Genomic DNA, 21,342 nt, shown 5'->3' on the forward strand with positions numbered 1-21,342 from the left:
ATACAATAAAGCTGAGATTGTATAGTCCATGCATTATGGAAGACTATATTAAGTCTCTGTGTGAAAAAATAAACCACACTCAAATATACCACAATAACACTAATAAAAACCCAGAAATTTACATTTATTAATTCCTTAGTAACATATTTAAACACTATTTTTATTTATCATTTTAACAAAAATGACCTTGACTTTGCACAGCACACAATTAAGACTTAAGTCTGTTGTTTTGGTTGTATTGATTTACAATCATGCTGGCTTAAGCCTTTATTTTAGCTTTTTTTTTATGGTGGGAATGATGGATGGTTCCCTAGCTCGCCATCCCAGCCTGCTTAATGTCCAACTTTATTGAGCTGACTTCAACATTCTAGACCTCATCTGCTCTGCACCAACAGACCTGCATGATGAGAACTGCTGACTTGTGTGAAAAATCCTGTAATTAAATTAAACGTAACTTTGAGTGGTGTACGTGTCCACTACGTGTCCAATATCACGGTTTGTTAATCGTGATATTGTGTAACAACAGGAAACAGAAAACGCAATTATCTTTACCGTATATATCATTCTGGTGTGTGCTTACAGCAGATCTGTTTCTGAACTTATGCTGATTCGATTAAGCCCATTGTGAGTTTTTTTTGTCTTATGATGAAAGAACACAGACTGCAGAATTCCCCAGGGTACACTTTTATTCTTTTAATCAGGCCAGGATTTGCAGTAGAAAAAGAAAAATTCGACTGAAAGTGGAATCTCATGGATCTTTTCATAGACGACATCTTTTATACTGTCTTTCGGGGGTATGCAGGAAATCCTGAGGCAGCAGTTTTGCACAGAATATATAGGGCAGCATTTTGGCAGGCGTATGTAATGTCGAAAAGCTATGCATAGTGTGGAAAATCGCCAATGTACACATAAATTCTGAATGCATTGCAGTATAAAACTGTCAAAATATGTAAACTAGTATCCAAGTACAGGATAATCACAGGATCATAGTTTACTAGTACTATGCATTCTGTTGTCTTATGTTACTGTGTTATGTTAATGTTCTATATAGGGTTCTTGATTCTCATATGTTTACACTAAAACTCAATTTTAACCAAAGTATGGTGTTCACTATAGGTCAAGACTGATTTAGATTTAAAAACAGATGTTTAAGAAATCTTGCATTTATAAGGGGTGGCTAATGTAATGCCAAAGTGCATGCTGTGGTTAACTACAGACATTTAGATTAAGACTTTTTGGTTATTTGGCTACAATTAATATAATGAATATAGGTTAGTATCTGTTTAAATGGCATTTCAATTTATGTCTGGCTAAAGGCTATGGTTTTACAGATATGTGATATACATATCGATAAGGTATATAATTTGATTTGTTGGCCTCGTTACTAATCTGAATGCACACAGACGGACACTTTTTTGTGTCGCTCCCAATAATGGCAGTCTTTTGGAAAGTTCCAAGCTGCAAAACTCTGTTTATTATTACTGACAGCTTGGATCATAAAACCAGGCAGCTGATTCTCCAGAATCTCCACCACAGCTTTGGGTTTTTCCTTCTTAGCAGGACCGTCCATCAGCTGCTGGATGTTGTCCTTGAGAAGAGGCTGTGGATTGTTGGAGTAGGACACGACTACTTTAGTGTTTTTACCCTGCAGCACATCAAAACAATTCTGTCCTTTTACATACTCATGTTTGTCGTCGTTGTTGACCAAGGGGTTAATAATGCGAACAGACCAACGGATCCAATCATATTTCTTTTCCAAAAAACTGAGCAGCTCCTGGGGGAATTCTTCGATACTCTCTCCCTCTTTTTCCTGGACTAGCCTCTTGACATCCAGGTGTGCCTGCTCTGAAAATGACTGCACACATTCTTCAATAACTTCCTTCATCTTTATCTCAACCTCCTGGATTCTCTCGCTCCATTCAGAGATTTTCTCCTGTTCTATATCCTCCCCTTGAGTAAGGGCACAATACCCTAGCAAGACGATCAACCCCAAGCAGAAGAGTTCCTTCATCCGGACACAGTAGTCTTCTAGGACTCTTCTGTTCCTGGCCACATATTTCGTCACCACCACCAGGATGGGCTCTACAAACGTGTTTTTGCCCATCAGGCCGTCATACAGCATATAGAGGTTTTTCTCACCTCCTGTCTTGCTAAAATGTTTCAAGAACAAATCTTTTTTGACCTCCTGGAACTCTGGTTTGGCGTTCAAGATGTCAATATATTTGCGGTACAGGTTGCGTAGGTTCTCCTCTACGGAAAAGTATTGACTATCAACATTTCCCTTCTGTATCTCACAGTTGATGTCTTCAAGCTGGGACGAGATCACATCAAGCCTACTTTTCACAACTATGAACTGCTCTTTGACATAGAGCACCTCCTTGCTTTCAACTTTGTCCAAAACAAGCTTCAGGACTGGAGCAGCAGCTTCACACAGGGGAAACATCTCCCCCACTGTGCTAGCCAAGACCTCAGCTCCTTTCTCCAACAGCTCCATTAAAGCCTCAATGGATTTCTTCTTCTCTGCCACCAATTTCTCCAGTGGATTTGCCATGGCTAAAAATCAACAACCAAGCAAAGGCAATTAGGAACATGCGGTCCTGAAAACCAAAATATTAAATAAAATATTCTCAAGATTGGGATTTTATTTGATGGCATGATATAATACTCAAAGAAGAGACCAGGAAATATTAATTACAACTCAACTTGTTTGTTCAAGGTGCTTTTTTTTTAAATGGTATGGATGTAAAATCAATCTGAATATTATAAATATGCAAACATTACCAATATAACAGGAGACATCAACTAAACTGCTAAATCAGCAAACAGTATTCATAATAAACACACATAAACAAAAAGATTCAAATAAATGACGCATGGAAAGGCCACCTTTCATGCAGGCTGGGAAATGTGCTATTTATAGCTCACTCAAAAAAACAAAACAAAAAAAAACCTAATTAGAACCCAAATGAGAACCAATATGAATCGAATGGATTACAGATTTTGAGGGTAAGATTCAAGGGCCCTGCAAAGAGACACACCTTAAAATATTAAAAAATAAAGTGCAAAGAATGTGTAAATATAAAGACTCATACCTGCAAATGATGAAGATTCCGAAATGCTTCAGGAGGAGTCTTTGGGGAGGGGTTCCAAAATCTTCAAATGTCCCTCAAGTTTTTGAGATTTAGTCGGGTGATGTTGTTAAAGCATCGGCTGAGGACTGATGCATCTGGAAAAAGAGAGAGGGAGAGAGTGTGGAGAGAGAGAGAGAGAGAGAGAGAGAGAGAGTCGTGCGTGTTGAGCCATGAGCCATTTTTGGAAAGCGCTTCGTGACAGTCGGGTAAAACCTCATTCAGTTTTTCTGACACCTGAACAGAGCACAATGCCTGACTTTTATTCCTGTCCTTTTTCTTTTTCTTTCTTTTTTTTTTTTTTAAATGTGAAACAATCTCTTTTAGCTGCTTCGTGATCTTTGGAGAGGAGGAAATTTACGCATGGTGCGTAATGTTGATCAGATCCACCGGGTGCATTCACGTCGGCAAGATTCCCAGCATCATAAAAGGTGAGTGCTTTCTCAAATATTTATGTAGAAATATCAGATAACTGACATCATAATTCCCTACAGATTTGTTTTTAATAGAATTTTCTCATAGTCATTTTTCATTTGAGTTAGACATTTGGAAAGCCTACACACACACACACACACACACACACACACACACACACACACACACACACACACACACTATTATAAGACTTGCCTTTTCTCTCTTGGTTCTATTTTAGTGGTGAATCGATCAGAAGGAATTAAAATCAACCCGAATTCTTTTCTAAACATTGTGTTCACATGAAAGGTCACGCCTCAATTATTCATTTAACCTGCTCCAGGATCGAGTCTCATCCCCATGACCTGGGTTTATTAAAAGCACACAAACCTTCAACAGAACCTATAGGATTATAAATCTCATATAAAGACACATCTCACAGTAAAGAGAAATGTATTCAAGCTTGGCACAGAGTATAAATATGTAAATATTTAAGCAATCATCCTTTATAATCAGAATAGTGATTTTTGATTCAGAATTGTGACATGATGATTCTTCACCTACTATCATACTGACCAGTATTTTGAACACCACCAGAGGTTTTGAGACTCTTAATCAATTAAAATGGGAATTTTAGAAAAATGATTTGTCTTTTGGATCAACATTAGAAAATCTTATTTTCATTTTGAGACCCAACATCAGAAGAAAATCACATTATCTCTTCCAAATGAACTACAATAGGTTTGTGTGCTGAACCATCCTTACCGAGAGGCCCCATGAACCTGTTCTACTCGCTTTGTGAGGAATGTTATAGGAGTCTGAAGAGTGGTGAAAATGCTTGGGTGGGTTTTACTTTGTTGTTTTTGAATGTTTTCGGGCTGAAATCGTTTGGGACATTGTGTAATTAGCCCTGGCAAGTTGTCATGAAGGATTTTCTGTTTTATGCACTGTTGGTGAATCGAGTGTGGTGATGTTACAGTAGCTGACGTTCTGCATCAGGTCAATCGCAAAGGTCTGTTCATATAGTTTGTCAATAGCATCAAATCTGGAATAATGTTGCTAAAGGGGTCTGAAAGTTAAGCAGAAGTTGGCAAAGGTTTTACTTCTAAACGTGACACTGTGGAAACATTTTACATTCATTTATCCTATTACACAAAACAGGGGCTGAGCTTGTTGATGAACCAACATAGCTATTAATGAACCTGACTTAAATCTCCAACTAATAAAAGTATATATTTGTGAATATAATCCAGGAATAACTTTTGTATTTTTATAAAATTTCTTTATGTAAAGAAAAAGTAGTTTGGAAAATCATTTGTGTTTTTGATTCTGATTAAAAAGGTTGTTGTTGGGAGCAAGTTCATTAAGCCAACATTACTTGAGGACCATGACCTTGAAATTTAATAGGGCAAATCATTAATGTAAACTATAAGCTGATGATGAGGTGCCCAAAGAAATATATATCTTAAGGAAAACATTAAATATTATTTATAAAAAAATGTTTTGAAAATTATAATTTATTTAACAAACCTCTCCTGCACTGTATGTATTTTGATTCTGAAAAGAAATGAGTAGTTTGTGAAAATTGTACTGTTGTAAATAGTAACAGATGCATTGGGAATTTCATGTAGCAGAAATAGCTGCAAATCAGTTATATTTATAGTTATATTTATTTTAGTATTTTCCGAATAGAGGAGTTTACACTTTTATTAACCTAAAAAAAAAAAAAGCTGGGATAAAAGGTGAAGATAAAAACAGCACACAACTTTTTACATTAATGTAAAGCAATTAGAAATAGAAAATGGTATGATGTTCTTCAATAATTATATGAAATATACATGTTTGTATAGATTGCTTGCTGTGTTTTGTACACTACAAATTGTCCTCACTTTATGTAAATGCACCCTGTCCTGGAATTTACCAGAGACAAACATCCAGAGGGGCTATGAAAAGCATTATAATATTAATAATTCAAGTATTTGCACAGAGTTTTTCTTTAAGTTGGCAGTGCCACTAGAGGTCAGTACATAGGCTACATTTCCTCGGTAGAAAACATTTAATTGCTTTTTAAATATAAATAATTGACCACGATAATAACTGTTAAAAGCTTGTTTCCATTTAGTGAACTCTCTCTTTCCCTGTTTCCTGTCATTCAAAATGACTGTGTTATTTAATCAATACAGTGAAAAAAAAGATGAAAGGTGTAGGTGCTTTTAATAAAACTGAAAAGTTATGTATTTTTATTTCAAATGTATCTATTTGATAAACATTGTCACATTTTGTCTTTTAATTATACAAGTCAAAAAGCAATTACTAACATCTGTAGTATAAGTTAACAACTAATAATAACTTGAGCTCAGAATGTAGCTTGGCACTCTATATAAAATATTAATCATTCACTCACATATATGTTTTATTCTGGTTAAAATCATCATGGGTCTGGATTTAACAGAGTGCAAGATGGATGATACATCAGTCCATGGCATGGCACCGTGCACTTTCTACCAGAAAGGGTTTTATTGTTTTGTTTTGGTTTGAATCTGGATTAATCACATACAAACATGAAAGAACCATGCTGAAGTTCACACATAAATTGACCTAAACTTCAGCCATGGATTGAAGTAGTCAGTGCTCACTTTTATAAAAATAAACGTGATGTAGATTTTGTCATCTTTACTGACCTCTAGTGGCTGAAAGATGTATTTAAGATCAGCAGCAGCAGAGGAAGCAAACCAAGTGACAACGTTTTACACAATTTAAAGTATTTGCTATTTGCATGAGATAAATTAGATAATAAATAACAAATAACCCTTCAACAAACCAGGTATTATTGCAAATATAAAATGTTTATGTTGTATACACTGGTATCATTTTAACATTTTTACAGCCTAAGTATAAATCTTCATTTAAAGCCTGAAAAATGAGGTGTTAAGGATTTTAATAAGACCGCATAGCTGTAACACTAGTTTTTATATAGCAGGCTAATGCATTTTTGTTGACAATTTAAGATGGTAATAATAATAAATCCTGTTTCTTAATTACTGACCTCTCTGCATGAAAAATAAATAACCTTATTATATAACCTATATTAAATAACCTATAATATATAACCTTATAGCAATACACTTTCTTTTTTTATATTAATCAACATTTAAATGACATTAAGGTTAAAAAGAAGGCTGTCTTGTTTTATATTATAAATATTTTATACAGTATATTGTCATATACCGTAGTTGAAAAGACAATGGCGACATCTAGCGGCAAGGTATTGTGTAGACGGTCTAAAGTCGTCCGGCAATAAAATGCTGCCTTACATTAAATTATTAATTATTATTATTATTGCCCTCTAGAAAATCTGATTTATTATATTCAGTCTTGTCACATTTGTGCAGACAAATGATAATGATTTCAATGTGTACATGTAGAAAAATCATCCAAGCCATTTTATGCATTTATACAGTATCTTTTTATTGGTAGTGCATAGTTTCTATACAACTTTATTCAGCAACTAAAAAAACACAATCAAAGAACAGGAAAGCATTTTCATTTTCACAATTTCTTTCATTCCCCTCTGGTTCACAAAGCATTTCTCATTACTTTATTTGCAGAGAAAATGAGCTAATGCGTTGAAAGAGCTCGAACTGGTCTCATTTCAAAAGTGCATAATAGATGATTGTAAGTATAGTGTATATAAGCATTACGGTTTCCACATATTATTTAACCCCACATAGAGAAAAGCATAGCGAGGAAGAGAAAGAAATAGAGAGTGAGTAATGGATTCATCGAACAGACGTGAACGTTGATACAAGGTAAAGTTATAGGTGTAAAGGAGTAATGGTTCAGTAAACATCCTGTGAAAGAGAGAGCATGCACTTTAAGCTGTTTATTCTAAATCGATGCTGAAGGTACATAATGTGATTTGACAGAGATACGAGTCAGATTCTCATATATCAAACATGACCAGCTGTGAATGTGAGACAGAACATTGAATAGGATGTAACTGCATCGTTTAGTTTTGGTCTGTACGAATAAAAAAAGGTAAATAAAAGAAATAAAAAAAATTTAGATAGAGAGAGAAAAGAATTGTTAAAAAAAAAAACAACTAGTGAGAAATAAAAAAAAAAAAAAAAAAGTAGAATAAAAAAATGCATTTAAAACTCCTCAACTTTGATCAAGTTTTCCAGAACAAAAAACAGTAGTGTAGTGTAGCAGACATTTAACAGCGTTACATTCTCTCTCTTAAGGATTTTGAAGTAGATAGCATTGGAGACAAAGCCATATTATATATATATATATATATATATATATATATATATATATATATATATATATATATATATATAATGCAATGCTAATTTGATCAGATTGCAGGTCGGATTATAGAAGTAGATGACGATGAATTTGGGATGTTTGTAGGGATATTTTCATAAAGCTTAGGTTGGTCTTTAGTGTTTTACATGTTACAGTAATATGAGTGAAGGTATGCAGTTAAGTCATGGGTATGTAGTGTTAGTTATGTATGCATTCCTCATTAATCCATGTTTGAATCCAAAGTTTTAAACCCAAGTAGGGTTCCAGTAATAAAAAAATAAAGACGTTAGTCTTCACAACACAAAATATGCAACATTCTTTGTTTTAGATGCTTTTGATACTGTAGGAGAACCTCCCAAAGTGCAGGAAGTGCTGCAGAATGACTGAATTATGAAAATAACTGGGGGGTGAATGTGACAATACCATGAACCACACACACACACACACACACACACACACACACACACACACACACACACACACACACACACACGGTTTATGTAGAATGTAGAATCAGCTATAGCCTCTGGCACCTTCAGACTAACCATAAAGCTGAAAGTGCAACATTATATGGTAAAGGCAGGAATCTGTTCAGGATATTGAATAATAAACTAAATGAAATATTGGGGCTGTAGAGTTTAAATGGCTATAAACCCAAGGGTGGGCCACACCCACCTGTATACTGTACTGAAAATAGTGTTGGTTTGGTTTTTACTTCTCCAAAAAATGTTTTTAAAACAACTGAATCTCAAAGAGAAATTGTATTTAGACATTAGTGGTGGACAAGTGAGGCACCAAAAAGACACAAAGACCTTTACAGAAGCATATATATTTGTGTGTGTGTGTGTGTGTGTGTGTCTGGGGAAAGGAATCACTTGCACCTCCCGAGAGCCTCCTGCATCTTCTCTTGTACATCTTCCATGTTCTTGCTCCACTCCTCGATCAGACCTTCCTCATCATCACCGATGATGGCAGCGTAACCCATCAGAGCGATAAGGCCGATGCAGAACAGGTAGGTGAGATGTGTGCAGAGGCGCTCCATCACCCCACGATCTCCTTTTGAGTAAGTCATGTAGACCTGGAGGATGGGCCGGCTGAAGAGCTTGGATTTGCCCATGACACCATCATAGAGTGTGTGAAGGTTTTGGTCGCCCATGTCGTTGGCATAGCTTTCCTCAAATTCATCACACCTGCTCTTCTTGTACTCGGGCCGTGCCTCCACCACCTTCATGAACATACGGAACTGGTTTCGCAAGTTCACCTCTACGCCGCTGTACTGCTTGTCCAACGTCTCCTTCTGGATCAGACACAACACACCACGGTTCTGCTCTGAAATACTTTCCAGGGCTTTGTTCACACTGCCAAACTCACGGCGAAGAGTTTGAATATCCTCATCATCCACGTGGTGGAGGACGACACGGATCAGTGAGCCAGCAACACCAAAGATGGGATTCACCACAGCAGCTGCTGATGAGATGGTAGCTACACACTCCAGCACCCTCACCAGGCCTCGCTTCAGCTTGTCTTGGTCCTCTAAGATGTCGATGTCAGCCATGGCAAAAAAACAGAAACGTTGGCCTGATTGGAAGAAAAAAAAATATATTTAAACCATATAATAAACAGAGCACTTTGTATTCAACCAAATTAATTTACAGATTATACAGATCCTGGATTCTCATTTGATTGAATCCCAGTTCAAATCATTTCACCCTCATATAATGTGAAGAAGTTGAAGGGGATGAAGTTATCTAAGGCACTCTATATTAACTCTCATACGCTGACAGACAGGAAATATTTTACAGTGGATCCTTTTAGAAAACTACTCGTAATGCGATCGATTGTAAAGCTTGGAGCTTTCGGTGCTCTACCGTATGCAAAACACTTCTTTGCATATTGCTTTGCGGTGAGTAGCTGAAATGCACAGAGTGAGCTACATGTCCTTAAAAGAAGGTCAGTATATGCTGAGAACATCATTCCTTATTCAATCTTTTATGACAAGAAAATAAAGTACTGCTAAATGCTATCAAGGGACAGTAAACTAACATCAATAAAACCAAAGCCTTTACTTGGAAAAGTCAAACATTTATTTTAGCACAAACAATAAAACAGTATGGTCCACAATTACAAAGGATCAGAAAAGAGACCAAAATCAGAATAAAAAAAGATACACACACATGTTGGTGCAAAAATGTCCAGCTTGTTTGACTCTACATTCAGCAACACATTTAGATTCATATCATATAATATTTTGCATAATCTGTTTAAAGTGAATAAAAAACATTTGAAGAGATTTTAAGTGCTAAGCCAAAATAGAAAACAATACAAGAATAGAAAGAAACCAGTTTCTTATTGCCCGTAATATAAATAGCATTGATTGTGTTTATATTTGTCTCTATTATAAAGCAGTAGAAATTTAGACAGCGGTGGTTTAACAACCTTTCAGTGCATTTAGTATCATCCTACTCGCTACACTCATCCAGGACTTCTTGCATCTTGGTTTGAATTTCGATGACCCTTTGAGCCCACTTTTCCCTGACCTCGTCCTCGTCATCCTCCGTGACTGCGTAGTAGGCCATCAGTGACATGAGGCCGATTTGGAAGAGGTGAGCTAGATGAGCGCATCTCGCCTCCATGATCTTTCTGTTCCTGTCGCAGTGCTCTAGATAAGCCGTCAGCAACGGCCTCCCAAAAACTCTATTCCTTCCATTGATGCCTTGATAGAACACATCCAAGCTCAGGTCGCTCTTGTCCTTTTCATAGGTATCCTTAAAATCTTCCATGTAGCGCTCACCATCATTGGGGTTCGCTCTTATACGCTCCACCATGGTGTTCAAGGCACCATATTGGTGCTTGATGTATTCCTCGTATTTGCCGAAAGTTTCGTTGATTTCGTCAATGCGGATTTGGCGCAGCGTTTTCTTGTTCTGCTCAGAGATGCTCTCCAGCTTGTCATGAATCTGCTTGAAGTCCTTATCCAGCACATTGCCTTCATCTTCCACCAGGCCTTTTCTTACTACACCAACCAGTGAGGTGACGATGCCAAACAGTGGGTCAATTGAGGAGGCAAAGGAGGAAACTTTCTCCACATAACCCAGCACCTTGGCTGCAGTTTGTTTGATTTGCTCCTTGTCTGCCATGTATGCAGGTGGATCACTGGCTTGATGTCTACTGAGCCTGTGGTCCCCTGATTCTGAAAAGAAAAAAAAAAAAGAAGGAAACAATGTGTCAATAAACCAAACTGGAACTACACACCTACACAACTGAGCCACTTTTCACTAAACAAGTTGTTAAAAAGATCTCACTTCCTCCCTTCATTTTCTTGATCTAAACACGTACTTTAATTGCCATCTATGCAGATTAGTAGGTTGCTGTCCAGTTCTGAAACAACGAACGAGAGAACGTGGCAGGTACCAATAAAATACGCTGCTCATTATGGATCAGCTTTATAGACCATGACCTGACCCCAGATTTGATTCCATTCTATACAGACTATTATTTTAGTATTTATTAAAGTTGGGCATGAAAAACCAAACTGAAGGCCATTATGGACGCCTGTATACATTTCTATAAAACGCTGGATTTAAATAATGCATCATAAAGGCTACTGGCCACGTAAACAAAATGTAAACAACAGCTCTTTTCATGTAATGTTCATGTCATTGATTTTTATACAACAATGAATCACAGGCTGTCAATCGGTCTGTTATTGCCAAACCACAACCAGTTATGGAAAATCTGGTTTAATATCCATTCTGCTTTGACAAGAGGCCGACATTAAAAGAAAAAGCACAGTTATAGACAGAATAAACCCCCAGAATGCACAATTTCATCATAAGTTTATGCTGTTGCATAATATAGAAACTGCATCTAGCACTGAAGCTCTGCCCATTGTCAGGCTAAACTGGTTAGCTTAAAATGAAAACAACCCACACAATGACTCCCTCAATCGTATCTCAATGAAACGCCATTACAAAATGGTTTCATATGAGGCATACTGACTAAAATCATTGTACAGGAAAAGAGAAAACGGGCCCAAGCTAAGGATCTTACCTGTTTAATGTCTGTAGCTGTTCCCTTCCTAATGGTGCTGCTGTGTTTTTCGTGCAGGCAGCCACTATCTGAGCGTCAGGCTGGAGAGACCGCCCCTGCCTCTGTGATATATATGGCCAGGGTGAGGGAGTGACTCATATCTGAGCAATGCTCATTGGGTTAGGGAGGGGAGGAAAAGGGAGAGAAAAAAATGCAGCCCTTCCGCAGTCCCTTCTTACAGCTCAGAAAATGGCTGCCACGCTTCTCGCTGCAGTTGTTTAGCAGCAATTCAAAAGTATGTATATATGCTTTAAAGACCTGGGCGTAATGAGAAATGAGCAGAAAGAAATTCAGGAAGTGGATACCAAGGGAACTAGTATTTCCAGATACGGATAAAAAAAAAAAAAAAGAAGTGAGAGGGAAAAAAAAAATTCTATTGAAAAAGTAAAGGCAGAGCTGACAATTGGGGAATGTGGTATAATAGCTTTAACACTGTTCACATTGTATATGCAGCTGCTCTACAACTGTTCACACTGCAACCCAATTCTGTTCAGCTGCCCGTTTAAAACAGCTGTAAGTCACTTTATAACAGCTGTAGGTCACTTTAAAAACAGCTGTAGGTCGCTTTAAAGGTTTGGGGGCTTTTCTATACTCTAGTTTTGAGTATATATGATGTGGTTGTAAAACTTGAGTTATTGGGACAGTGTGATAAATTGAATGGAACAGTGAGAGATATTACAACAATCACCTTCTTCATGAGGCTTTTTATTTCAGCTTTGATGTCTCTAAATATTCACAGCACATGGTGCATCATGGTCTATTAGAACTTCACACTTTCAAAGAGGATGTTGCTATATGGTGTTACACTACAGCAGCATTTCAAATATGTTTTTATTTGGGGAAAAAAATGCTATAACAACAAAAATAATACTAGTCCAGCCCTGAAAGAGGACAAAAGTCCCCAAAAGGAAGATATTAATCTTGTTAAAATAAAAGCTCAACAGAAAATAACCCTTTCACGAATGACTTGCATCGTATAAAAAATATGATAATTTATTTCAATGAACCATGATTGATTATTCATTACCATTAAAATATTTTATTCCAAATCAGATTTTACGCTGATAACATTAGAATAAGTTACACTGCAGCTGCAATTACAATGATAAGTTTGATGTTTAGCTCAGAAAAGCTAAAGTTTTATGTTGAACTGTTTTTTGGGTCTGTAGTTAGAGGATTTTAGACTGGATGGATGTTTACGATGAACATGAGCTCCATTCTGTGGCATTTTTTTTTTTTGGGACGTAGCACCTTTTTAAAGGTTTCCTCAGAGAGATAATTAACACCGGATATTAAAAAATATACAGAAAAAAAAAAGATAAAAAAAATAAGATTTTCAGCAAATCTCAGAATAGATTTCATTAAAATAATTATGATTTTTATTCCCTTGAAGACTATAAAATGTTGACTATTCCTTCAAACCAAAACAGAAACCTTAAAAGTGAAATGACCAACCCTAAGCCTTTAGGCATCAAAACTCAATGTCCAATTATGTGAAAGATATAAAAGAAATAATTTCTGGTATGCTGGAATTCATTCATAAGAAAATTATGAATGAATTTATTACTGGAAGAGTTTATGAAAATACATATGCAATCACTGAATCATTGTGTGATGATAAAAAGATTAATAAATACTGGTCATTGATCAAAAATAAATAATAATAATAATAATAATCAACAGAAACAAAAAGAAAAGAAAATTCTTAAACTGAATTTGTATTCTGCATTGTGAGGGTGAAGGTAACGCTCTGAAAGACCAAACAAGGCAAAGTTCAGAAAGCACAGATGTGAGTAGACTTGATTATTTGTTTATGACTGAAATCAAACAGTCATACTTGTCATATGATGCACACCGACGCACATATTCACTATGGGCAAGTCTGTGACACGATATTTATCTGTTCATGATGTATTTCCACACAATTACTTTTCCATTCTGTGGCATATTATATGTCAAATTCTGAAAAACTCTGTAGACTTAAAACTGTAACGTCTCCCATTGAAGAAACTTTTAAACTGAGTGGTTCCTGAGAGCTGTTTTTTATGAAACATAAGGCAGAGAGCCAAAAAAGTTATTTTCAAGAATAAACAAGAAACTAGATTTCTAGTCCTAGAGTTTATTTACTTCCTGATGCAGCTAAATAGATTCACTGTATAAAAGCTTCCAGGCTGCAGTGATTCGATCACGAGCACAGATATGAGGGCCGATACAATGTTTTACGCCGTGAACGTGAGATATTTTCGCCTGACGTGAATCTGATCATCTTGCAGGATGAGAAAAGGGACATAACTTCACAACAAATGTTATAACTTCTCTTGGTTCGTTGTGAGGATGTCAGTGTCTTAATATTTACTTCATATAAAGAGCTCTAACATCGGTATTAAAACTTTGACAGTAAATAGGATTAAAGAATCTCATCAATAAGCTTTAAGAACAGGTTTGTGGGAAAAGCAGGGCCTTACGTTGCAGTGTCCAAAGGAAATAGTGTCGTCTCAGGTACGAAGAGCCTCTGCAAGAAAACAAGAGGGAGGAATTAAAGATCACAAAAAAAATTCATAAAGAATAAAACAATCAGAAGTGCTCTTATTTATTTATTTATTTATTAGCAGAATAAAAATGCGAACCAAAACAAAAGTGCTTATAATCTCAGGTTATAGGGCTTTTTTTCTATAATGAATTAAAAGGAACTTTAAGTAAAAAAAAAAAATCATAATAAAAGCATTATTTAGCATCAGAATGACATGGAAAATCAGAATCAGCAATTTTTTGAATAGATTTAATAAGAAAAATTAATATAAATATGAAGACTCCTCTAACAGAGCAGACACTGAACTGTTTGTATATAATTACATCATTACTAATAGAAACAGGAACCTAAAAACTTAAAAAATGTGATGAATGAACTGCGTGCGTTTGTGGAAATATTATAATGATAAGCCTGCAGTAAAAATACTTTTCCACAGAAGCTAAAAGAAATTCATAAAAACTTGAAAATGTAGATTCCATTCTAAGGTTGAATAATGCTTTGTGTTTGTGTCATAATGTTTGCAATTATCCATCTCCCAGACCACGCTTGGCAAAGTTTGGTAAGCAGAGTACCAAACCAGACTTTATAATTTATGCTTATTGGCTAAAATCAGTAGCCTTTGTCATGTGACTCACACCTACTCACTTTTTCACTAGGGGCAGATCTGTGACACGATATGCATCTGTTCAGCCTGTATTTCCACTATTACTACAACTACCATTTTTTGTTTTTTTTTTGTTTTTTTTGCGCTTGCCTAGTCTTAAACGCACTATGAGGGTTCCCCAAGAAAACCATAGGGGGCGCTAATTTACACTTTTTCGATTTATGACCAAAAACATCACATTCTCAAAAGACATCCTGCCACCTGAGCTCCAGTGTAACCCTTTACATCCCTGACACTTTTAAACACTACATACAAATGTGATTTACAAACCCAGATTCCCAAACAGCCATGAATTAATGAATGGATTAATTAAAAAAAAAGCTAAAAAAATTTATCATTTCAAATTGTTTCATTATCAGATTTAACCTCTTCTTTACCTGGAATCTGGATACGAATTAAAAAGTGATCTCATTTTGCCTTAAATATCTGAACTAATAACAGTCAATTTCTTCTATAAATATATATAAATGTTCAGAATTGCACAATCGCTCTAGTTTTCAGTTGCAGGAATCAAGCCAATTTCTATTTTTAAGCAATTAAAGGGTTAAAAATATGCTTAGGTTCAATAAATACATTTAATAAAAAAATTTATATCATATTTATGGAAGACAAAAACTACATGACCAAAGTAAACATTATTTAGATGCTTTTTGCAAATATTCACAAAATTTTATCTATCTTCAGGTGGGGGTCACTTCAATTTATATACAAAGTATTATCAGCAATATATATTTACATATATAATATGTAATATTAATTTTAAAAAATTATACTTTTTCAAATATTCTAAAACTTAATAAATCCTTGAAGGTTTATATTTTTAGAGACTAGATCATAGAAATTAGTGTTTACATGCATCTGAACACACACACACACACACACACACACACACACACACTCAAAATCCACAACAATTTAAAAAGGATTGAAGCTTTTTCTCTCTTAAATTGTGTTTATTTAGGCCTAAAAATCATTATTTAATGTGATTGTTTCATTATTAAGCATTTAGTCCAGTATTGGACACTTTGTCACAACCTTAAAAATCCCACACAATGTTACAGTTTAATAGTGAATGAAACGCAGCATGACTGAGGCTCCATTGAGGAAGTGAGCAACATGAATCTGCTTTCACTCTTGAGAGCGGCCATATTTAAATCTCCCTGTAAACACACAGAGGGAGTAAATATCAACTATTTGACTAGCAAAGTTACACAGAATGCACAGGAGATGATATTTGCATAAATATATTCCGTTTGAGAGCCTCTCCTTCTTTATATTGTACCTTTTTTGATTGTTTTTAATCTCCTTTCACAGGGCATAGCCCTAGTGCTAATATTAGCACTTCTATTGGCCAGAAGATCCAAGAACAGAAAAAACTCCTGAAGAACTACTTCAAGAGGATATGACAAGACAATTTAAGGCCTTCCTATTGATATTGTGAGTACTGAAAACTTGCACATATCCTCCACAGTGGAGCAACCAGTCACCTTTCTGCCTGGCTCAGCTATAGCGCCCCCTAGCAGCCTCTCCATATTTCCTTGTTTGTGCTTCATACCAAGTCCTCTCCTTTCTTTTTTCTGCCCATAAAAATCTAATACATCACATCCTTTGCCATAAATATGATTCATGACACCTCACAATCAACCCATCCATCCATTGGGAGTCTAGGCAATGGCCAAGACAGCTCTTCTTACCTCTTCACAGCAGCTATATCTCTCCTCAAAGTCCAAATCCGTGTGCACTTCTTCTTCCCAGCAATCCTTGCAAAAGGGCCACTTCCATGTCAGATCTGTGTAGGGGTGTTCATAATGGACCATACCATTTTCTATGCCATAGAAGACCCTGGTGGGTGCAAATCACCCCATTAGGAACCACAGACGCATGAGCCACCACTTGCTCCACAAAAAAATCTATATATTCAGCCCTCCATTATTCAGCTCTTGCCTTAGACTGTACACATCCTCCCCCAGTCACATTTGAATATTCCAGTCTCCCAACAGTCAAATAGACCCTACAGAGTGGCAACTGGCTCTATGGAGACAGCTGGAGGCGCACAGACTATCAAAGGGCTAATTGAGAGCCTGTCTGGCTTTACCACTTGTTCCAAAGAGCCATAAATTATCTTGGGGGCAAATATAAGTTCAGAGTGGGCTATTCATATAGATATTAATTAAATAAATCCAGAGAAACGGTCACTGAAATATAAGATATCCACTAAGACAGACGGAGCCATAAGGAACTGACGCGCCTCTCCAAAGGTGCAGGTGTGCGTCCACAAACAAATACCTAATTATTACTCCAAACAAACACAGCACAGAGACTTATTTGCGTTCCAAAATATCAAAATGTTTTTAGAACAAACATACAAGAGATTTTAGACGTCAGGGCTGATCTGTGCCAAAAATATATTTTTTTATATTTATTTAAAATCCTATTTAATTGTTCAGTTTTGTTAAGACGCCATGTCATTCAAAGTCAATAAGTCCATGCTAGATTATATGTTACTAGCTTAAAAACATTTTAAAATACTAATTTTAGACAACAGAAAGACTGGGATACTTATTGGGCAGGATTATATCGTGTATTATGGAAAGCATTGTGGGGCGGGTGATGACCACGCACCCGACTTCTGCAAACACGCGCATATAAAATGTAAAATACGTTTATATTTTTTTATTTTTATATTTATGATATTTTTTATATTTTATATAATGTTTTTTGTCCGTTTTCAGATGCACATATGATTCATTTATCTGTGAAGAATTAAGAATCGAACATGTCAGCGCGCTGACGCATCATGGCGCGCGTCAGGATCCACATCCAAAACCTTTATTTCCAGGAAGATCTTCTTCAGGATGTATAGAAGCATTTTTTTGTATTTAAGCACAGCACTGACAGACATTTCTGTATGTGGAATTCCAAGGACATCAGAGGAAAGTGCGAGTCTGGACATGTCCTTCAGCCTATACGTCCATACCTCCCCTCTCCTCAGCCCCCTTAAACACAGTAAACAGAAAAAATACTTAAATGTAAGCTCCAGCCTGAGTGTGTCTGTGTGTGCATGAACTTTCGAGCTGTAAAAAAAAGATCCCGTTATTTCGACCATCAAGAAAGAGCATGCAATAAATAAAGCAGCAGGTGCGTGAACATCTGCTAAACAACCGCATGCGCAACGCAAACCCACCCGCAACATGGTGTAACCGCATATAATGTCCGTGTTCATTCTAACAGACAACAGAAATGATGAAACGAGTCGTTTAGATGCCCAACAAAGAAAACATACCCGGATGAATAATTAAAAATCTCTATCTGGCATCAGAAGCCCATAGCGCTCTAAACCCCTCAATGAACCTTCATGTTACCAGAAACATGCGCGTTCACGAAATACAACAGCTTAATGTTTAAGGCAGTGATCAGATCCAGTCCCACAGAGATCTTTAGTGTTCACCTCAAACCCCCAGACTTTGCTTTATCATCATAACAGCAACCTGGTCAGTTGTATGGCAATATGTTCTGGTGAAAAAAAATGTTGTATTGTGGAATAGCAAATGTGTCTTACAGATGCCAATCAATTTCAGAGCACAAACACACACACACACACACACACACACACACACACACACACACACACACACACATACACACACTTCAGACAATTTGGAAATGCTGATCAGTCCCAGTCTTTGGACTTTAGGAGAACAAATGGGACGCCTGGAGGAAACCCAGGGTGGAGGCAGAATTCCCAACCCCAGAGCTGTGAGGCATTAACACTTCTTCTTCTCCTTTTTATTATATACTTACCTAACTGGTTTATCAGATACATGAACCGTTAACAACATTCAAATTAGCTTCCTCAGTGGAAACAGCTTGATGTTTACTTCATATACTGTGATTGCAGACGTGTGCATGAGTTTAATGCAGCTGATATTAATTTTTAATGAGATTTTTATAAATATAGAGCCACAGTATCCGCCCTTAGATAATGCACTTTATTAATAAATAGGTTTACTGCTGATGCAACAACACTGCTACAAAGACGGGAATCCAGAGCTCATCCCATGAAAGCTGGACTGGGTATGGTGCAGGACTTGACCCTTGATGAGATACCAGGCTAATATAGGGAGCAAGTATAACCTATGGTGTATGTGGAAATGAATTTTTTCTCAATACCTCACACTATGGTATTGCAGTGAAGACTATGATCTGTTCATATGCTCTAATGAATTTAAGTTGCATTTAACTGCAGACTTTATGAACACTGAACTGTGAAGCAACAGTGAATAATAAATGTTGTATCATTAATATGTTTATGACAAATTAGGATATTTCTTAAATATTCCATTTGTAGCAAAAAATACACAGCAGCTCCTCAACCTGTCCATCCAACCAGCACTCAAACACACCTGGCCTGCTTTCATAACACCTGACATTACTGGTATTTATGCAAATCTTAAAGAAGCCTGTAACCAGTATTTTTATTATTCTAATACTTACACCACTACACTGCCTCAGGTCAAATGATTGTAAGGATCCAGAACAAGCAATCATCCATAGTGTATTCCCACTTCCCAGCAATTTGCTTTGGATGCCAAATGCCCACTAGTGACAAATGTCTTGCTCTCCATTAACAGTCCAATTCGTGATACCTGGTACTGAGTTGGTATTTTGTACATTAAGAAACACAATGTCACATGCTGTTTATGGAAAATTGAATGCGTACCTAATAAACTGGCAGCTCTGAAAGTGTCTCGGGTATAGGATTTAATCCCACTAATTTAATATGGTCAGTTAATTTGTAAAATGCTTGAACCTAATTCCACTCTAGACAGCTCTGACCTGAAGTTTTGGTGAATCCAGACATCAGTGTGGAAAATAAAAGCATTCAGCTTCCTGGAAAACGCACCACTTAAGCTTATGTCAGTATTATGGGACGGAAAAATCAAAGATGAAAAGCTAAAATTTTATATGTGAATATTGTGTTTAATAAGGGATCTTAATCGATTCATGGATTTTAAATGTAAGGTCTGCCCTGTTCCTGGAATCATGATTGTGTATTTGTATTTCCATTCAGGTGCAGAAAAACACAGACATGTAGCAGTGCTGATACCTGCTTTGAGGTACACTCAGATCTAAGATCTTTAATGCTATAGAGATCAAAAGGCTATTAAAATATTATTTACATTTATTATTGCTTTGTATTTCTTACTTTTTTGAAGTGTCCTTTGAATAAATATTCTTCAGACTTTTGATATTTAACATATATTTGTGATACTTTTCTTGGCTGTTTATTTTTATCATGGCTTATATATATATATATATATATATATATATATATATATATATATATATATATATATATATATATATATAATGAGAATATACATAAATAAAATGAATTAACATAATTCATGTTCCAAAAATGAGTCTTTAAACATTAGTGTCATATGAGTGATTATCTTTGCTTAATAAAGGTATTAAACTGTGAATAATTTGTCTTTTTTACTGTACTTTTTCTTGTATTGCGTATAATAAATAAATAAATAAAATGTTCAATACATAGAAATGTAAATAGAGCTTCTGTTCTGTTGTCTTTTTTTATTAATATTCTAAAAAAATCTTTTTTTTTCCAAAGCACTATTCATCCCAGAGCTTTAAAAACTACAGTACCTTGATCAAACTTCTCAGACCTTCAACCTTCTGCTGTAGTGTGCTGGGACTGATCAGATTTACATTTATCCTGTTACAGAAGCTAAGAGATTGGCCATCGAACTCCATTGAAAAGTTTGTCAGCTCCTGAAACTTTCATGTTATGACCAAACTCAGCATAATTCTTCCATCTGTTATGAAAGAACAAGATCCAATTTTCTATCAGTAGAGGATCTAAATCTAGAGGATGAACAAAAATTCCCAAAACAACCAGGCTTCCACTGAGGGAATGTTCACGAGTCAAACACCAAGTGTCAGATCACACACTTACTGTATTTCATTCACATGCGGTCTCCATCCATCTCTCGATCATCTGTCCATCAATACACAATTCTTAGTTCTTTGTCAATCTTCCAATATCATTCTCACCCCATCTGACTTTTTACTTCTACACTTGAATTTCTCTTATGTCTTTTACCCAGCATCCGTCTGTCTTGTTTGTCTTTCTTCACACTAAACAGTTTTCATGTTCAGACTGACTTTCTTGCTCTCCAAGCTTC

The 21,342-nt window shown here is 36.0% G+C and overlaps 2 protein-coding genes and 1 long non-coding RNA gene across 5 annotated transcripts; 1 reads left to right on the plus strand and 2 right to left on the minus strand.

Annotated features, from left to right (window-relative positions):
* Positions 1 to 668: 668 nt before the first annotated feature.
* Positions 669 to 3,250, minus strand: LOC124403812 (protein rapunzel-like). The gene is made up of 2 exons (XM_046877589.1): positions 3,093 to 3,250; positions 669 to 2,553 (listed from the first exon to the last, which is right to left on the minus strand). Exon 2 carries the CDS (start codon positions 2,549 to 2,551, stop codon positions 1,385 to 1,387), a length of 1,167 nt encoding a protein of 388 aa, XP_046733545.1. The 5' UTR covers positions 2,552 to 2,553; positions 3,093 to 3,250; the 3' UTR covers positions 669 to 1,384.
* On the plus strand, positions 3,235 to 18,007 carry LOC124403816. Its single transcript, XR_006928956.1, has 4 exons — positions 3,235 to 3,337; positions 3,456 to 3,559; positions 16,451 to 16,573; positions 17,869 to 18,007. It is a non-coding gene; the product is annotated as an uncharacterized LOC124403816 (long non-coding RNA).
* LOC124403815 (protein rapunzel-like) lies at positions 7,868 to 17,189 on the minus strand. Of its 3 annotated transcripts, XM_046877593.1 has the most exons (4): positions 16,831 to 17,019; positions 14,408 to 14,454; positions 11,904 to 12,004; positions 9,915 to 11,043 (listed from the first exon to the last, which is right to left on the minus strand). In XM_046877593.1, the coding sequence occupies exon 4, from the start codon at positions 10,988 to 10,990 to the stop codon at positions 10,313 to 10,315; it is 678 nt and encodes a 225-aa protein (XP_046733549.1). In that variant the 5' UTR covers positions 10,991 to 11,043; positions 11,904 to 12,004; positions 14,408 to 14,454; positions 16,831 to 17,019; the 3' UTR covers positions 9,915 to 10,312. The 3 variants fall into 3 exon arrangements, with proteins under 3 accessions (XP_046733548.1, XP_046733549.1, XP_046733551.1); XM_046877592.1 differs by lacking the exons at positions 9,915 to 11,043; positions 11,904 to 12,004 and adding an exon at positions 7,868 to 9,431 and having other exon boundaries at positions 16,831 to 16,931; XM_046877595.1 differs by lacking the exon at positions 11,904 to 12,004 and having other exon boundaries at positions 16,831 to 17,189.
* Positions 18,008 to 21,342: the final 3,335 nt, after the last annotated feature.

The sequence above is a fragment of the Silurus meridionalis genome, chromosome 21 (genome assembly GCF_014805685.1).
Source record: "Silurus meridionalis isolate SWU-2019-XX chromosome 21, ASM1480568v1, whole genome shotgun sequence".
Classification (NCBI taxonomy): Eukaryota; Metazoa; Chordata; class Actinopteri; order Siluriformes; family Siluridae; genus Silurus; species Silurus meridionalis.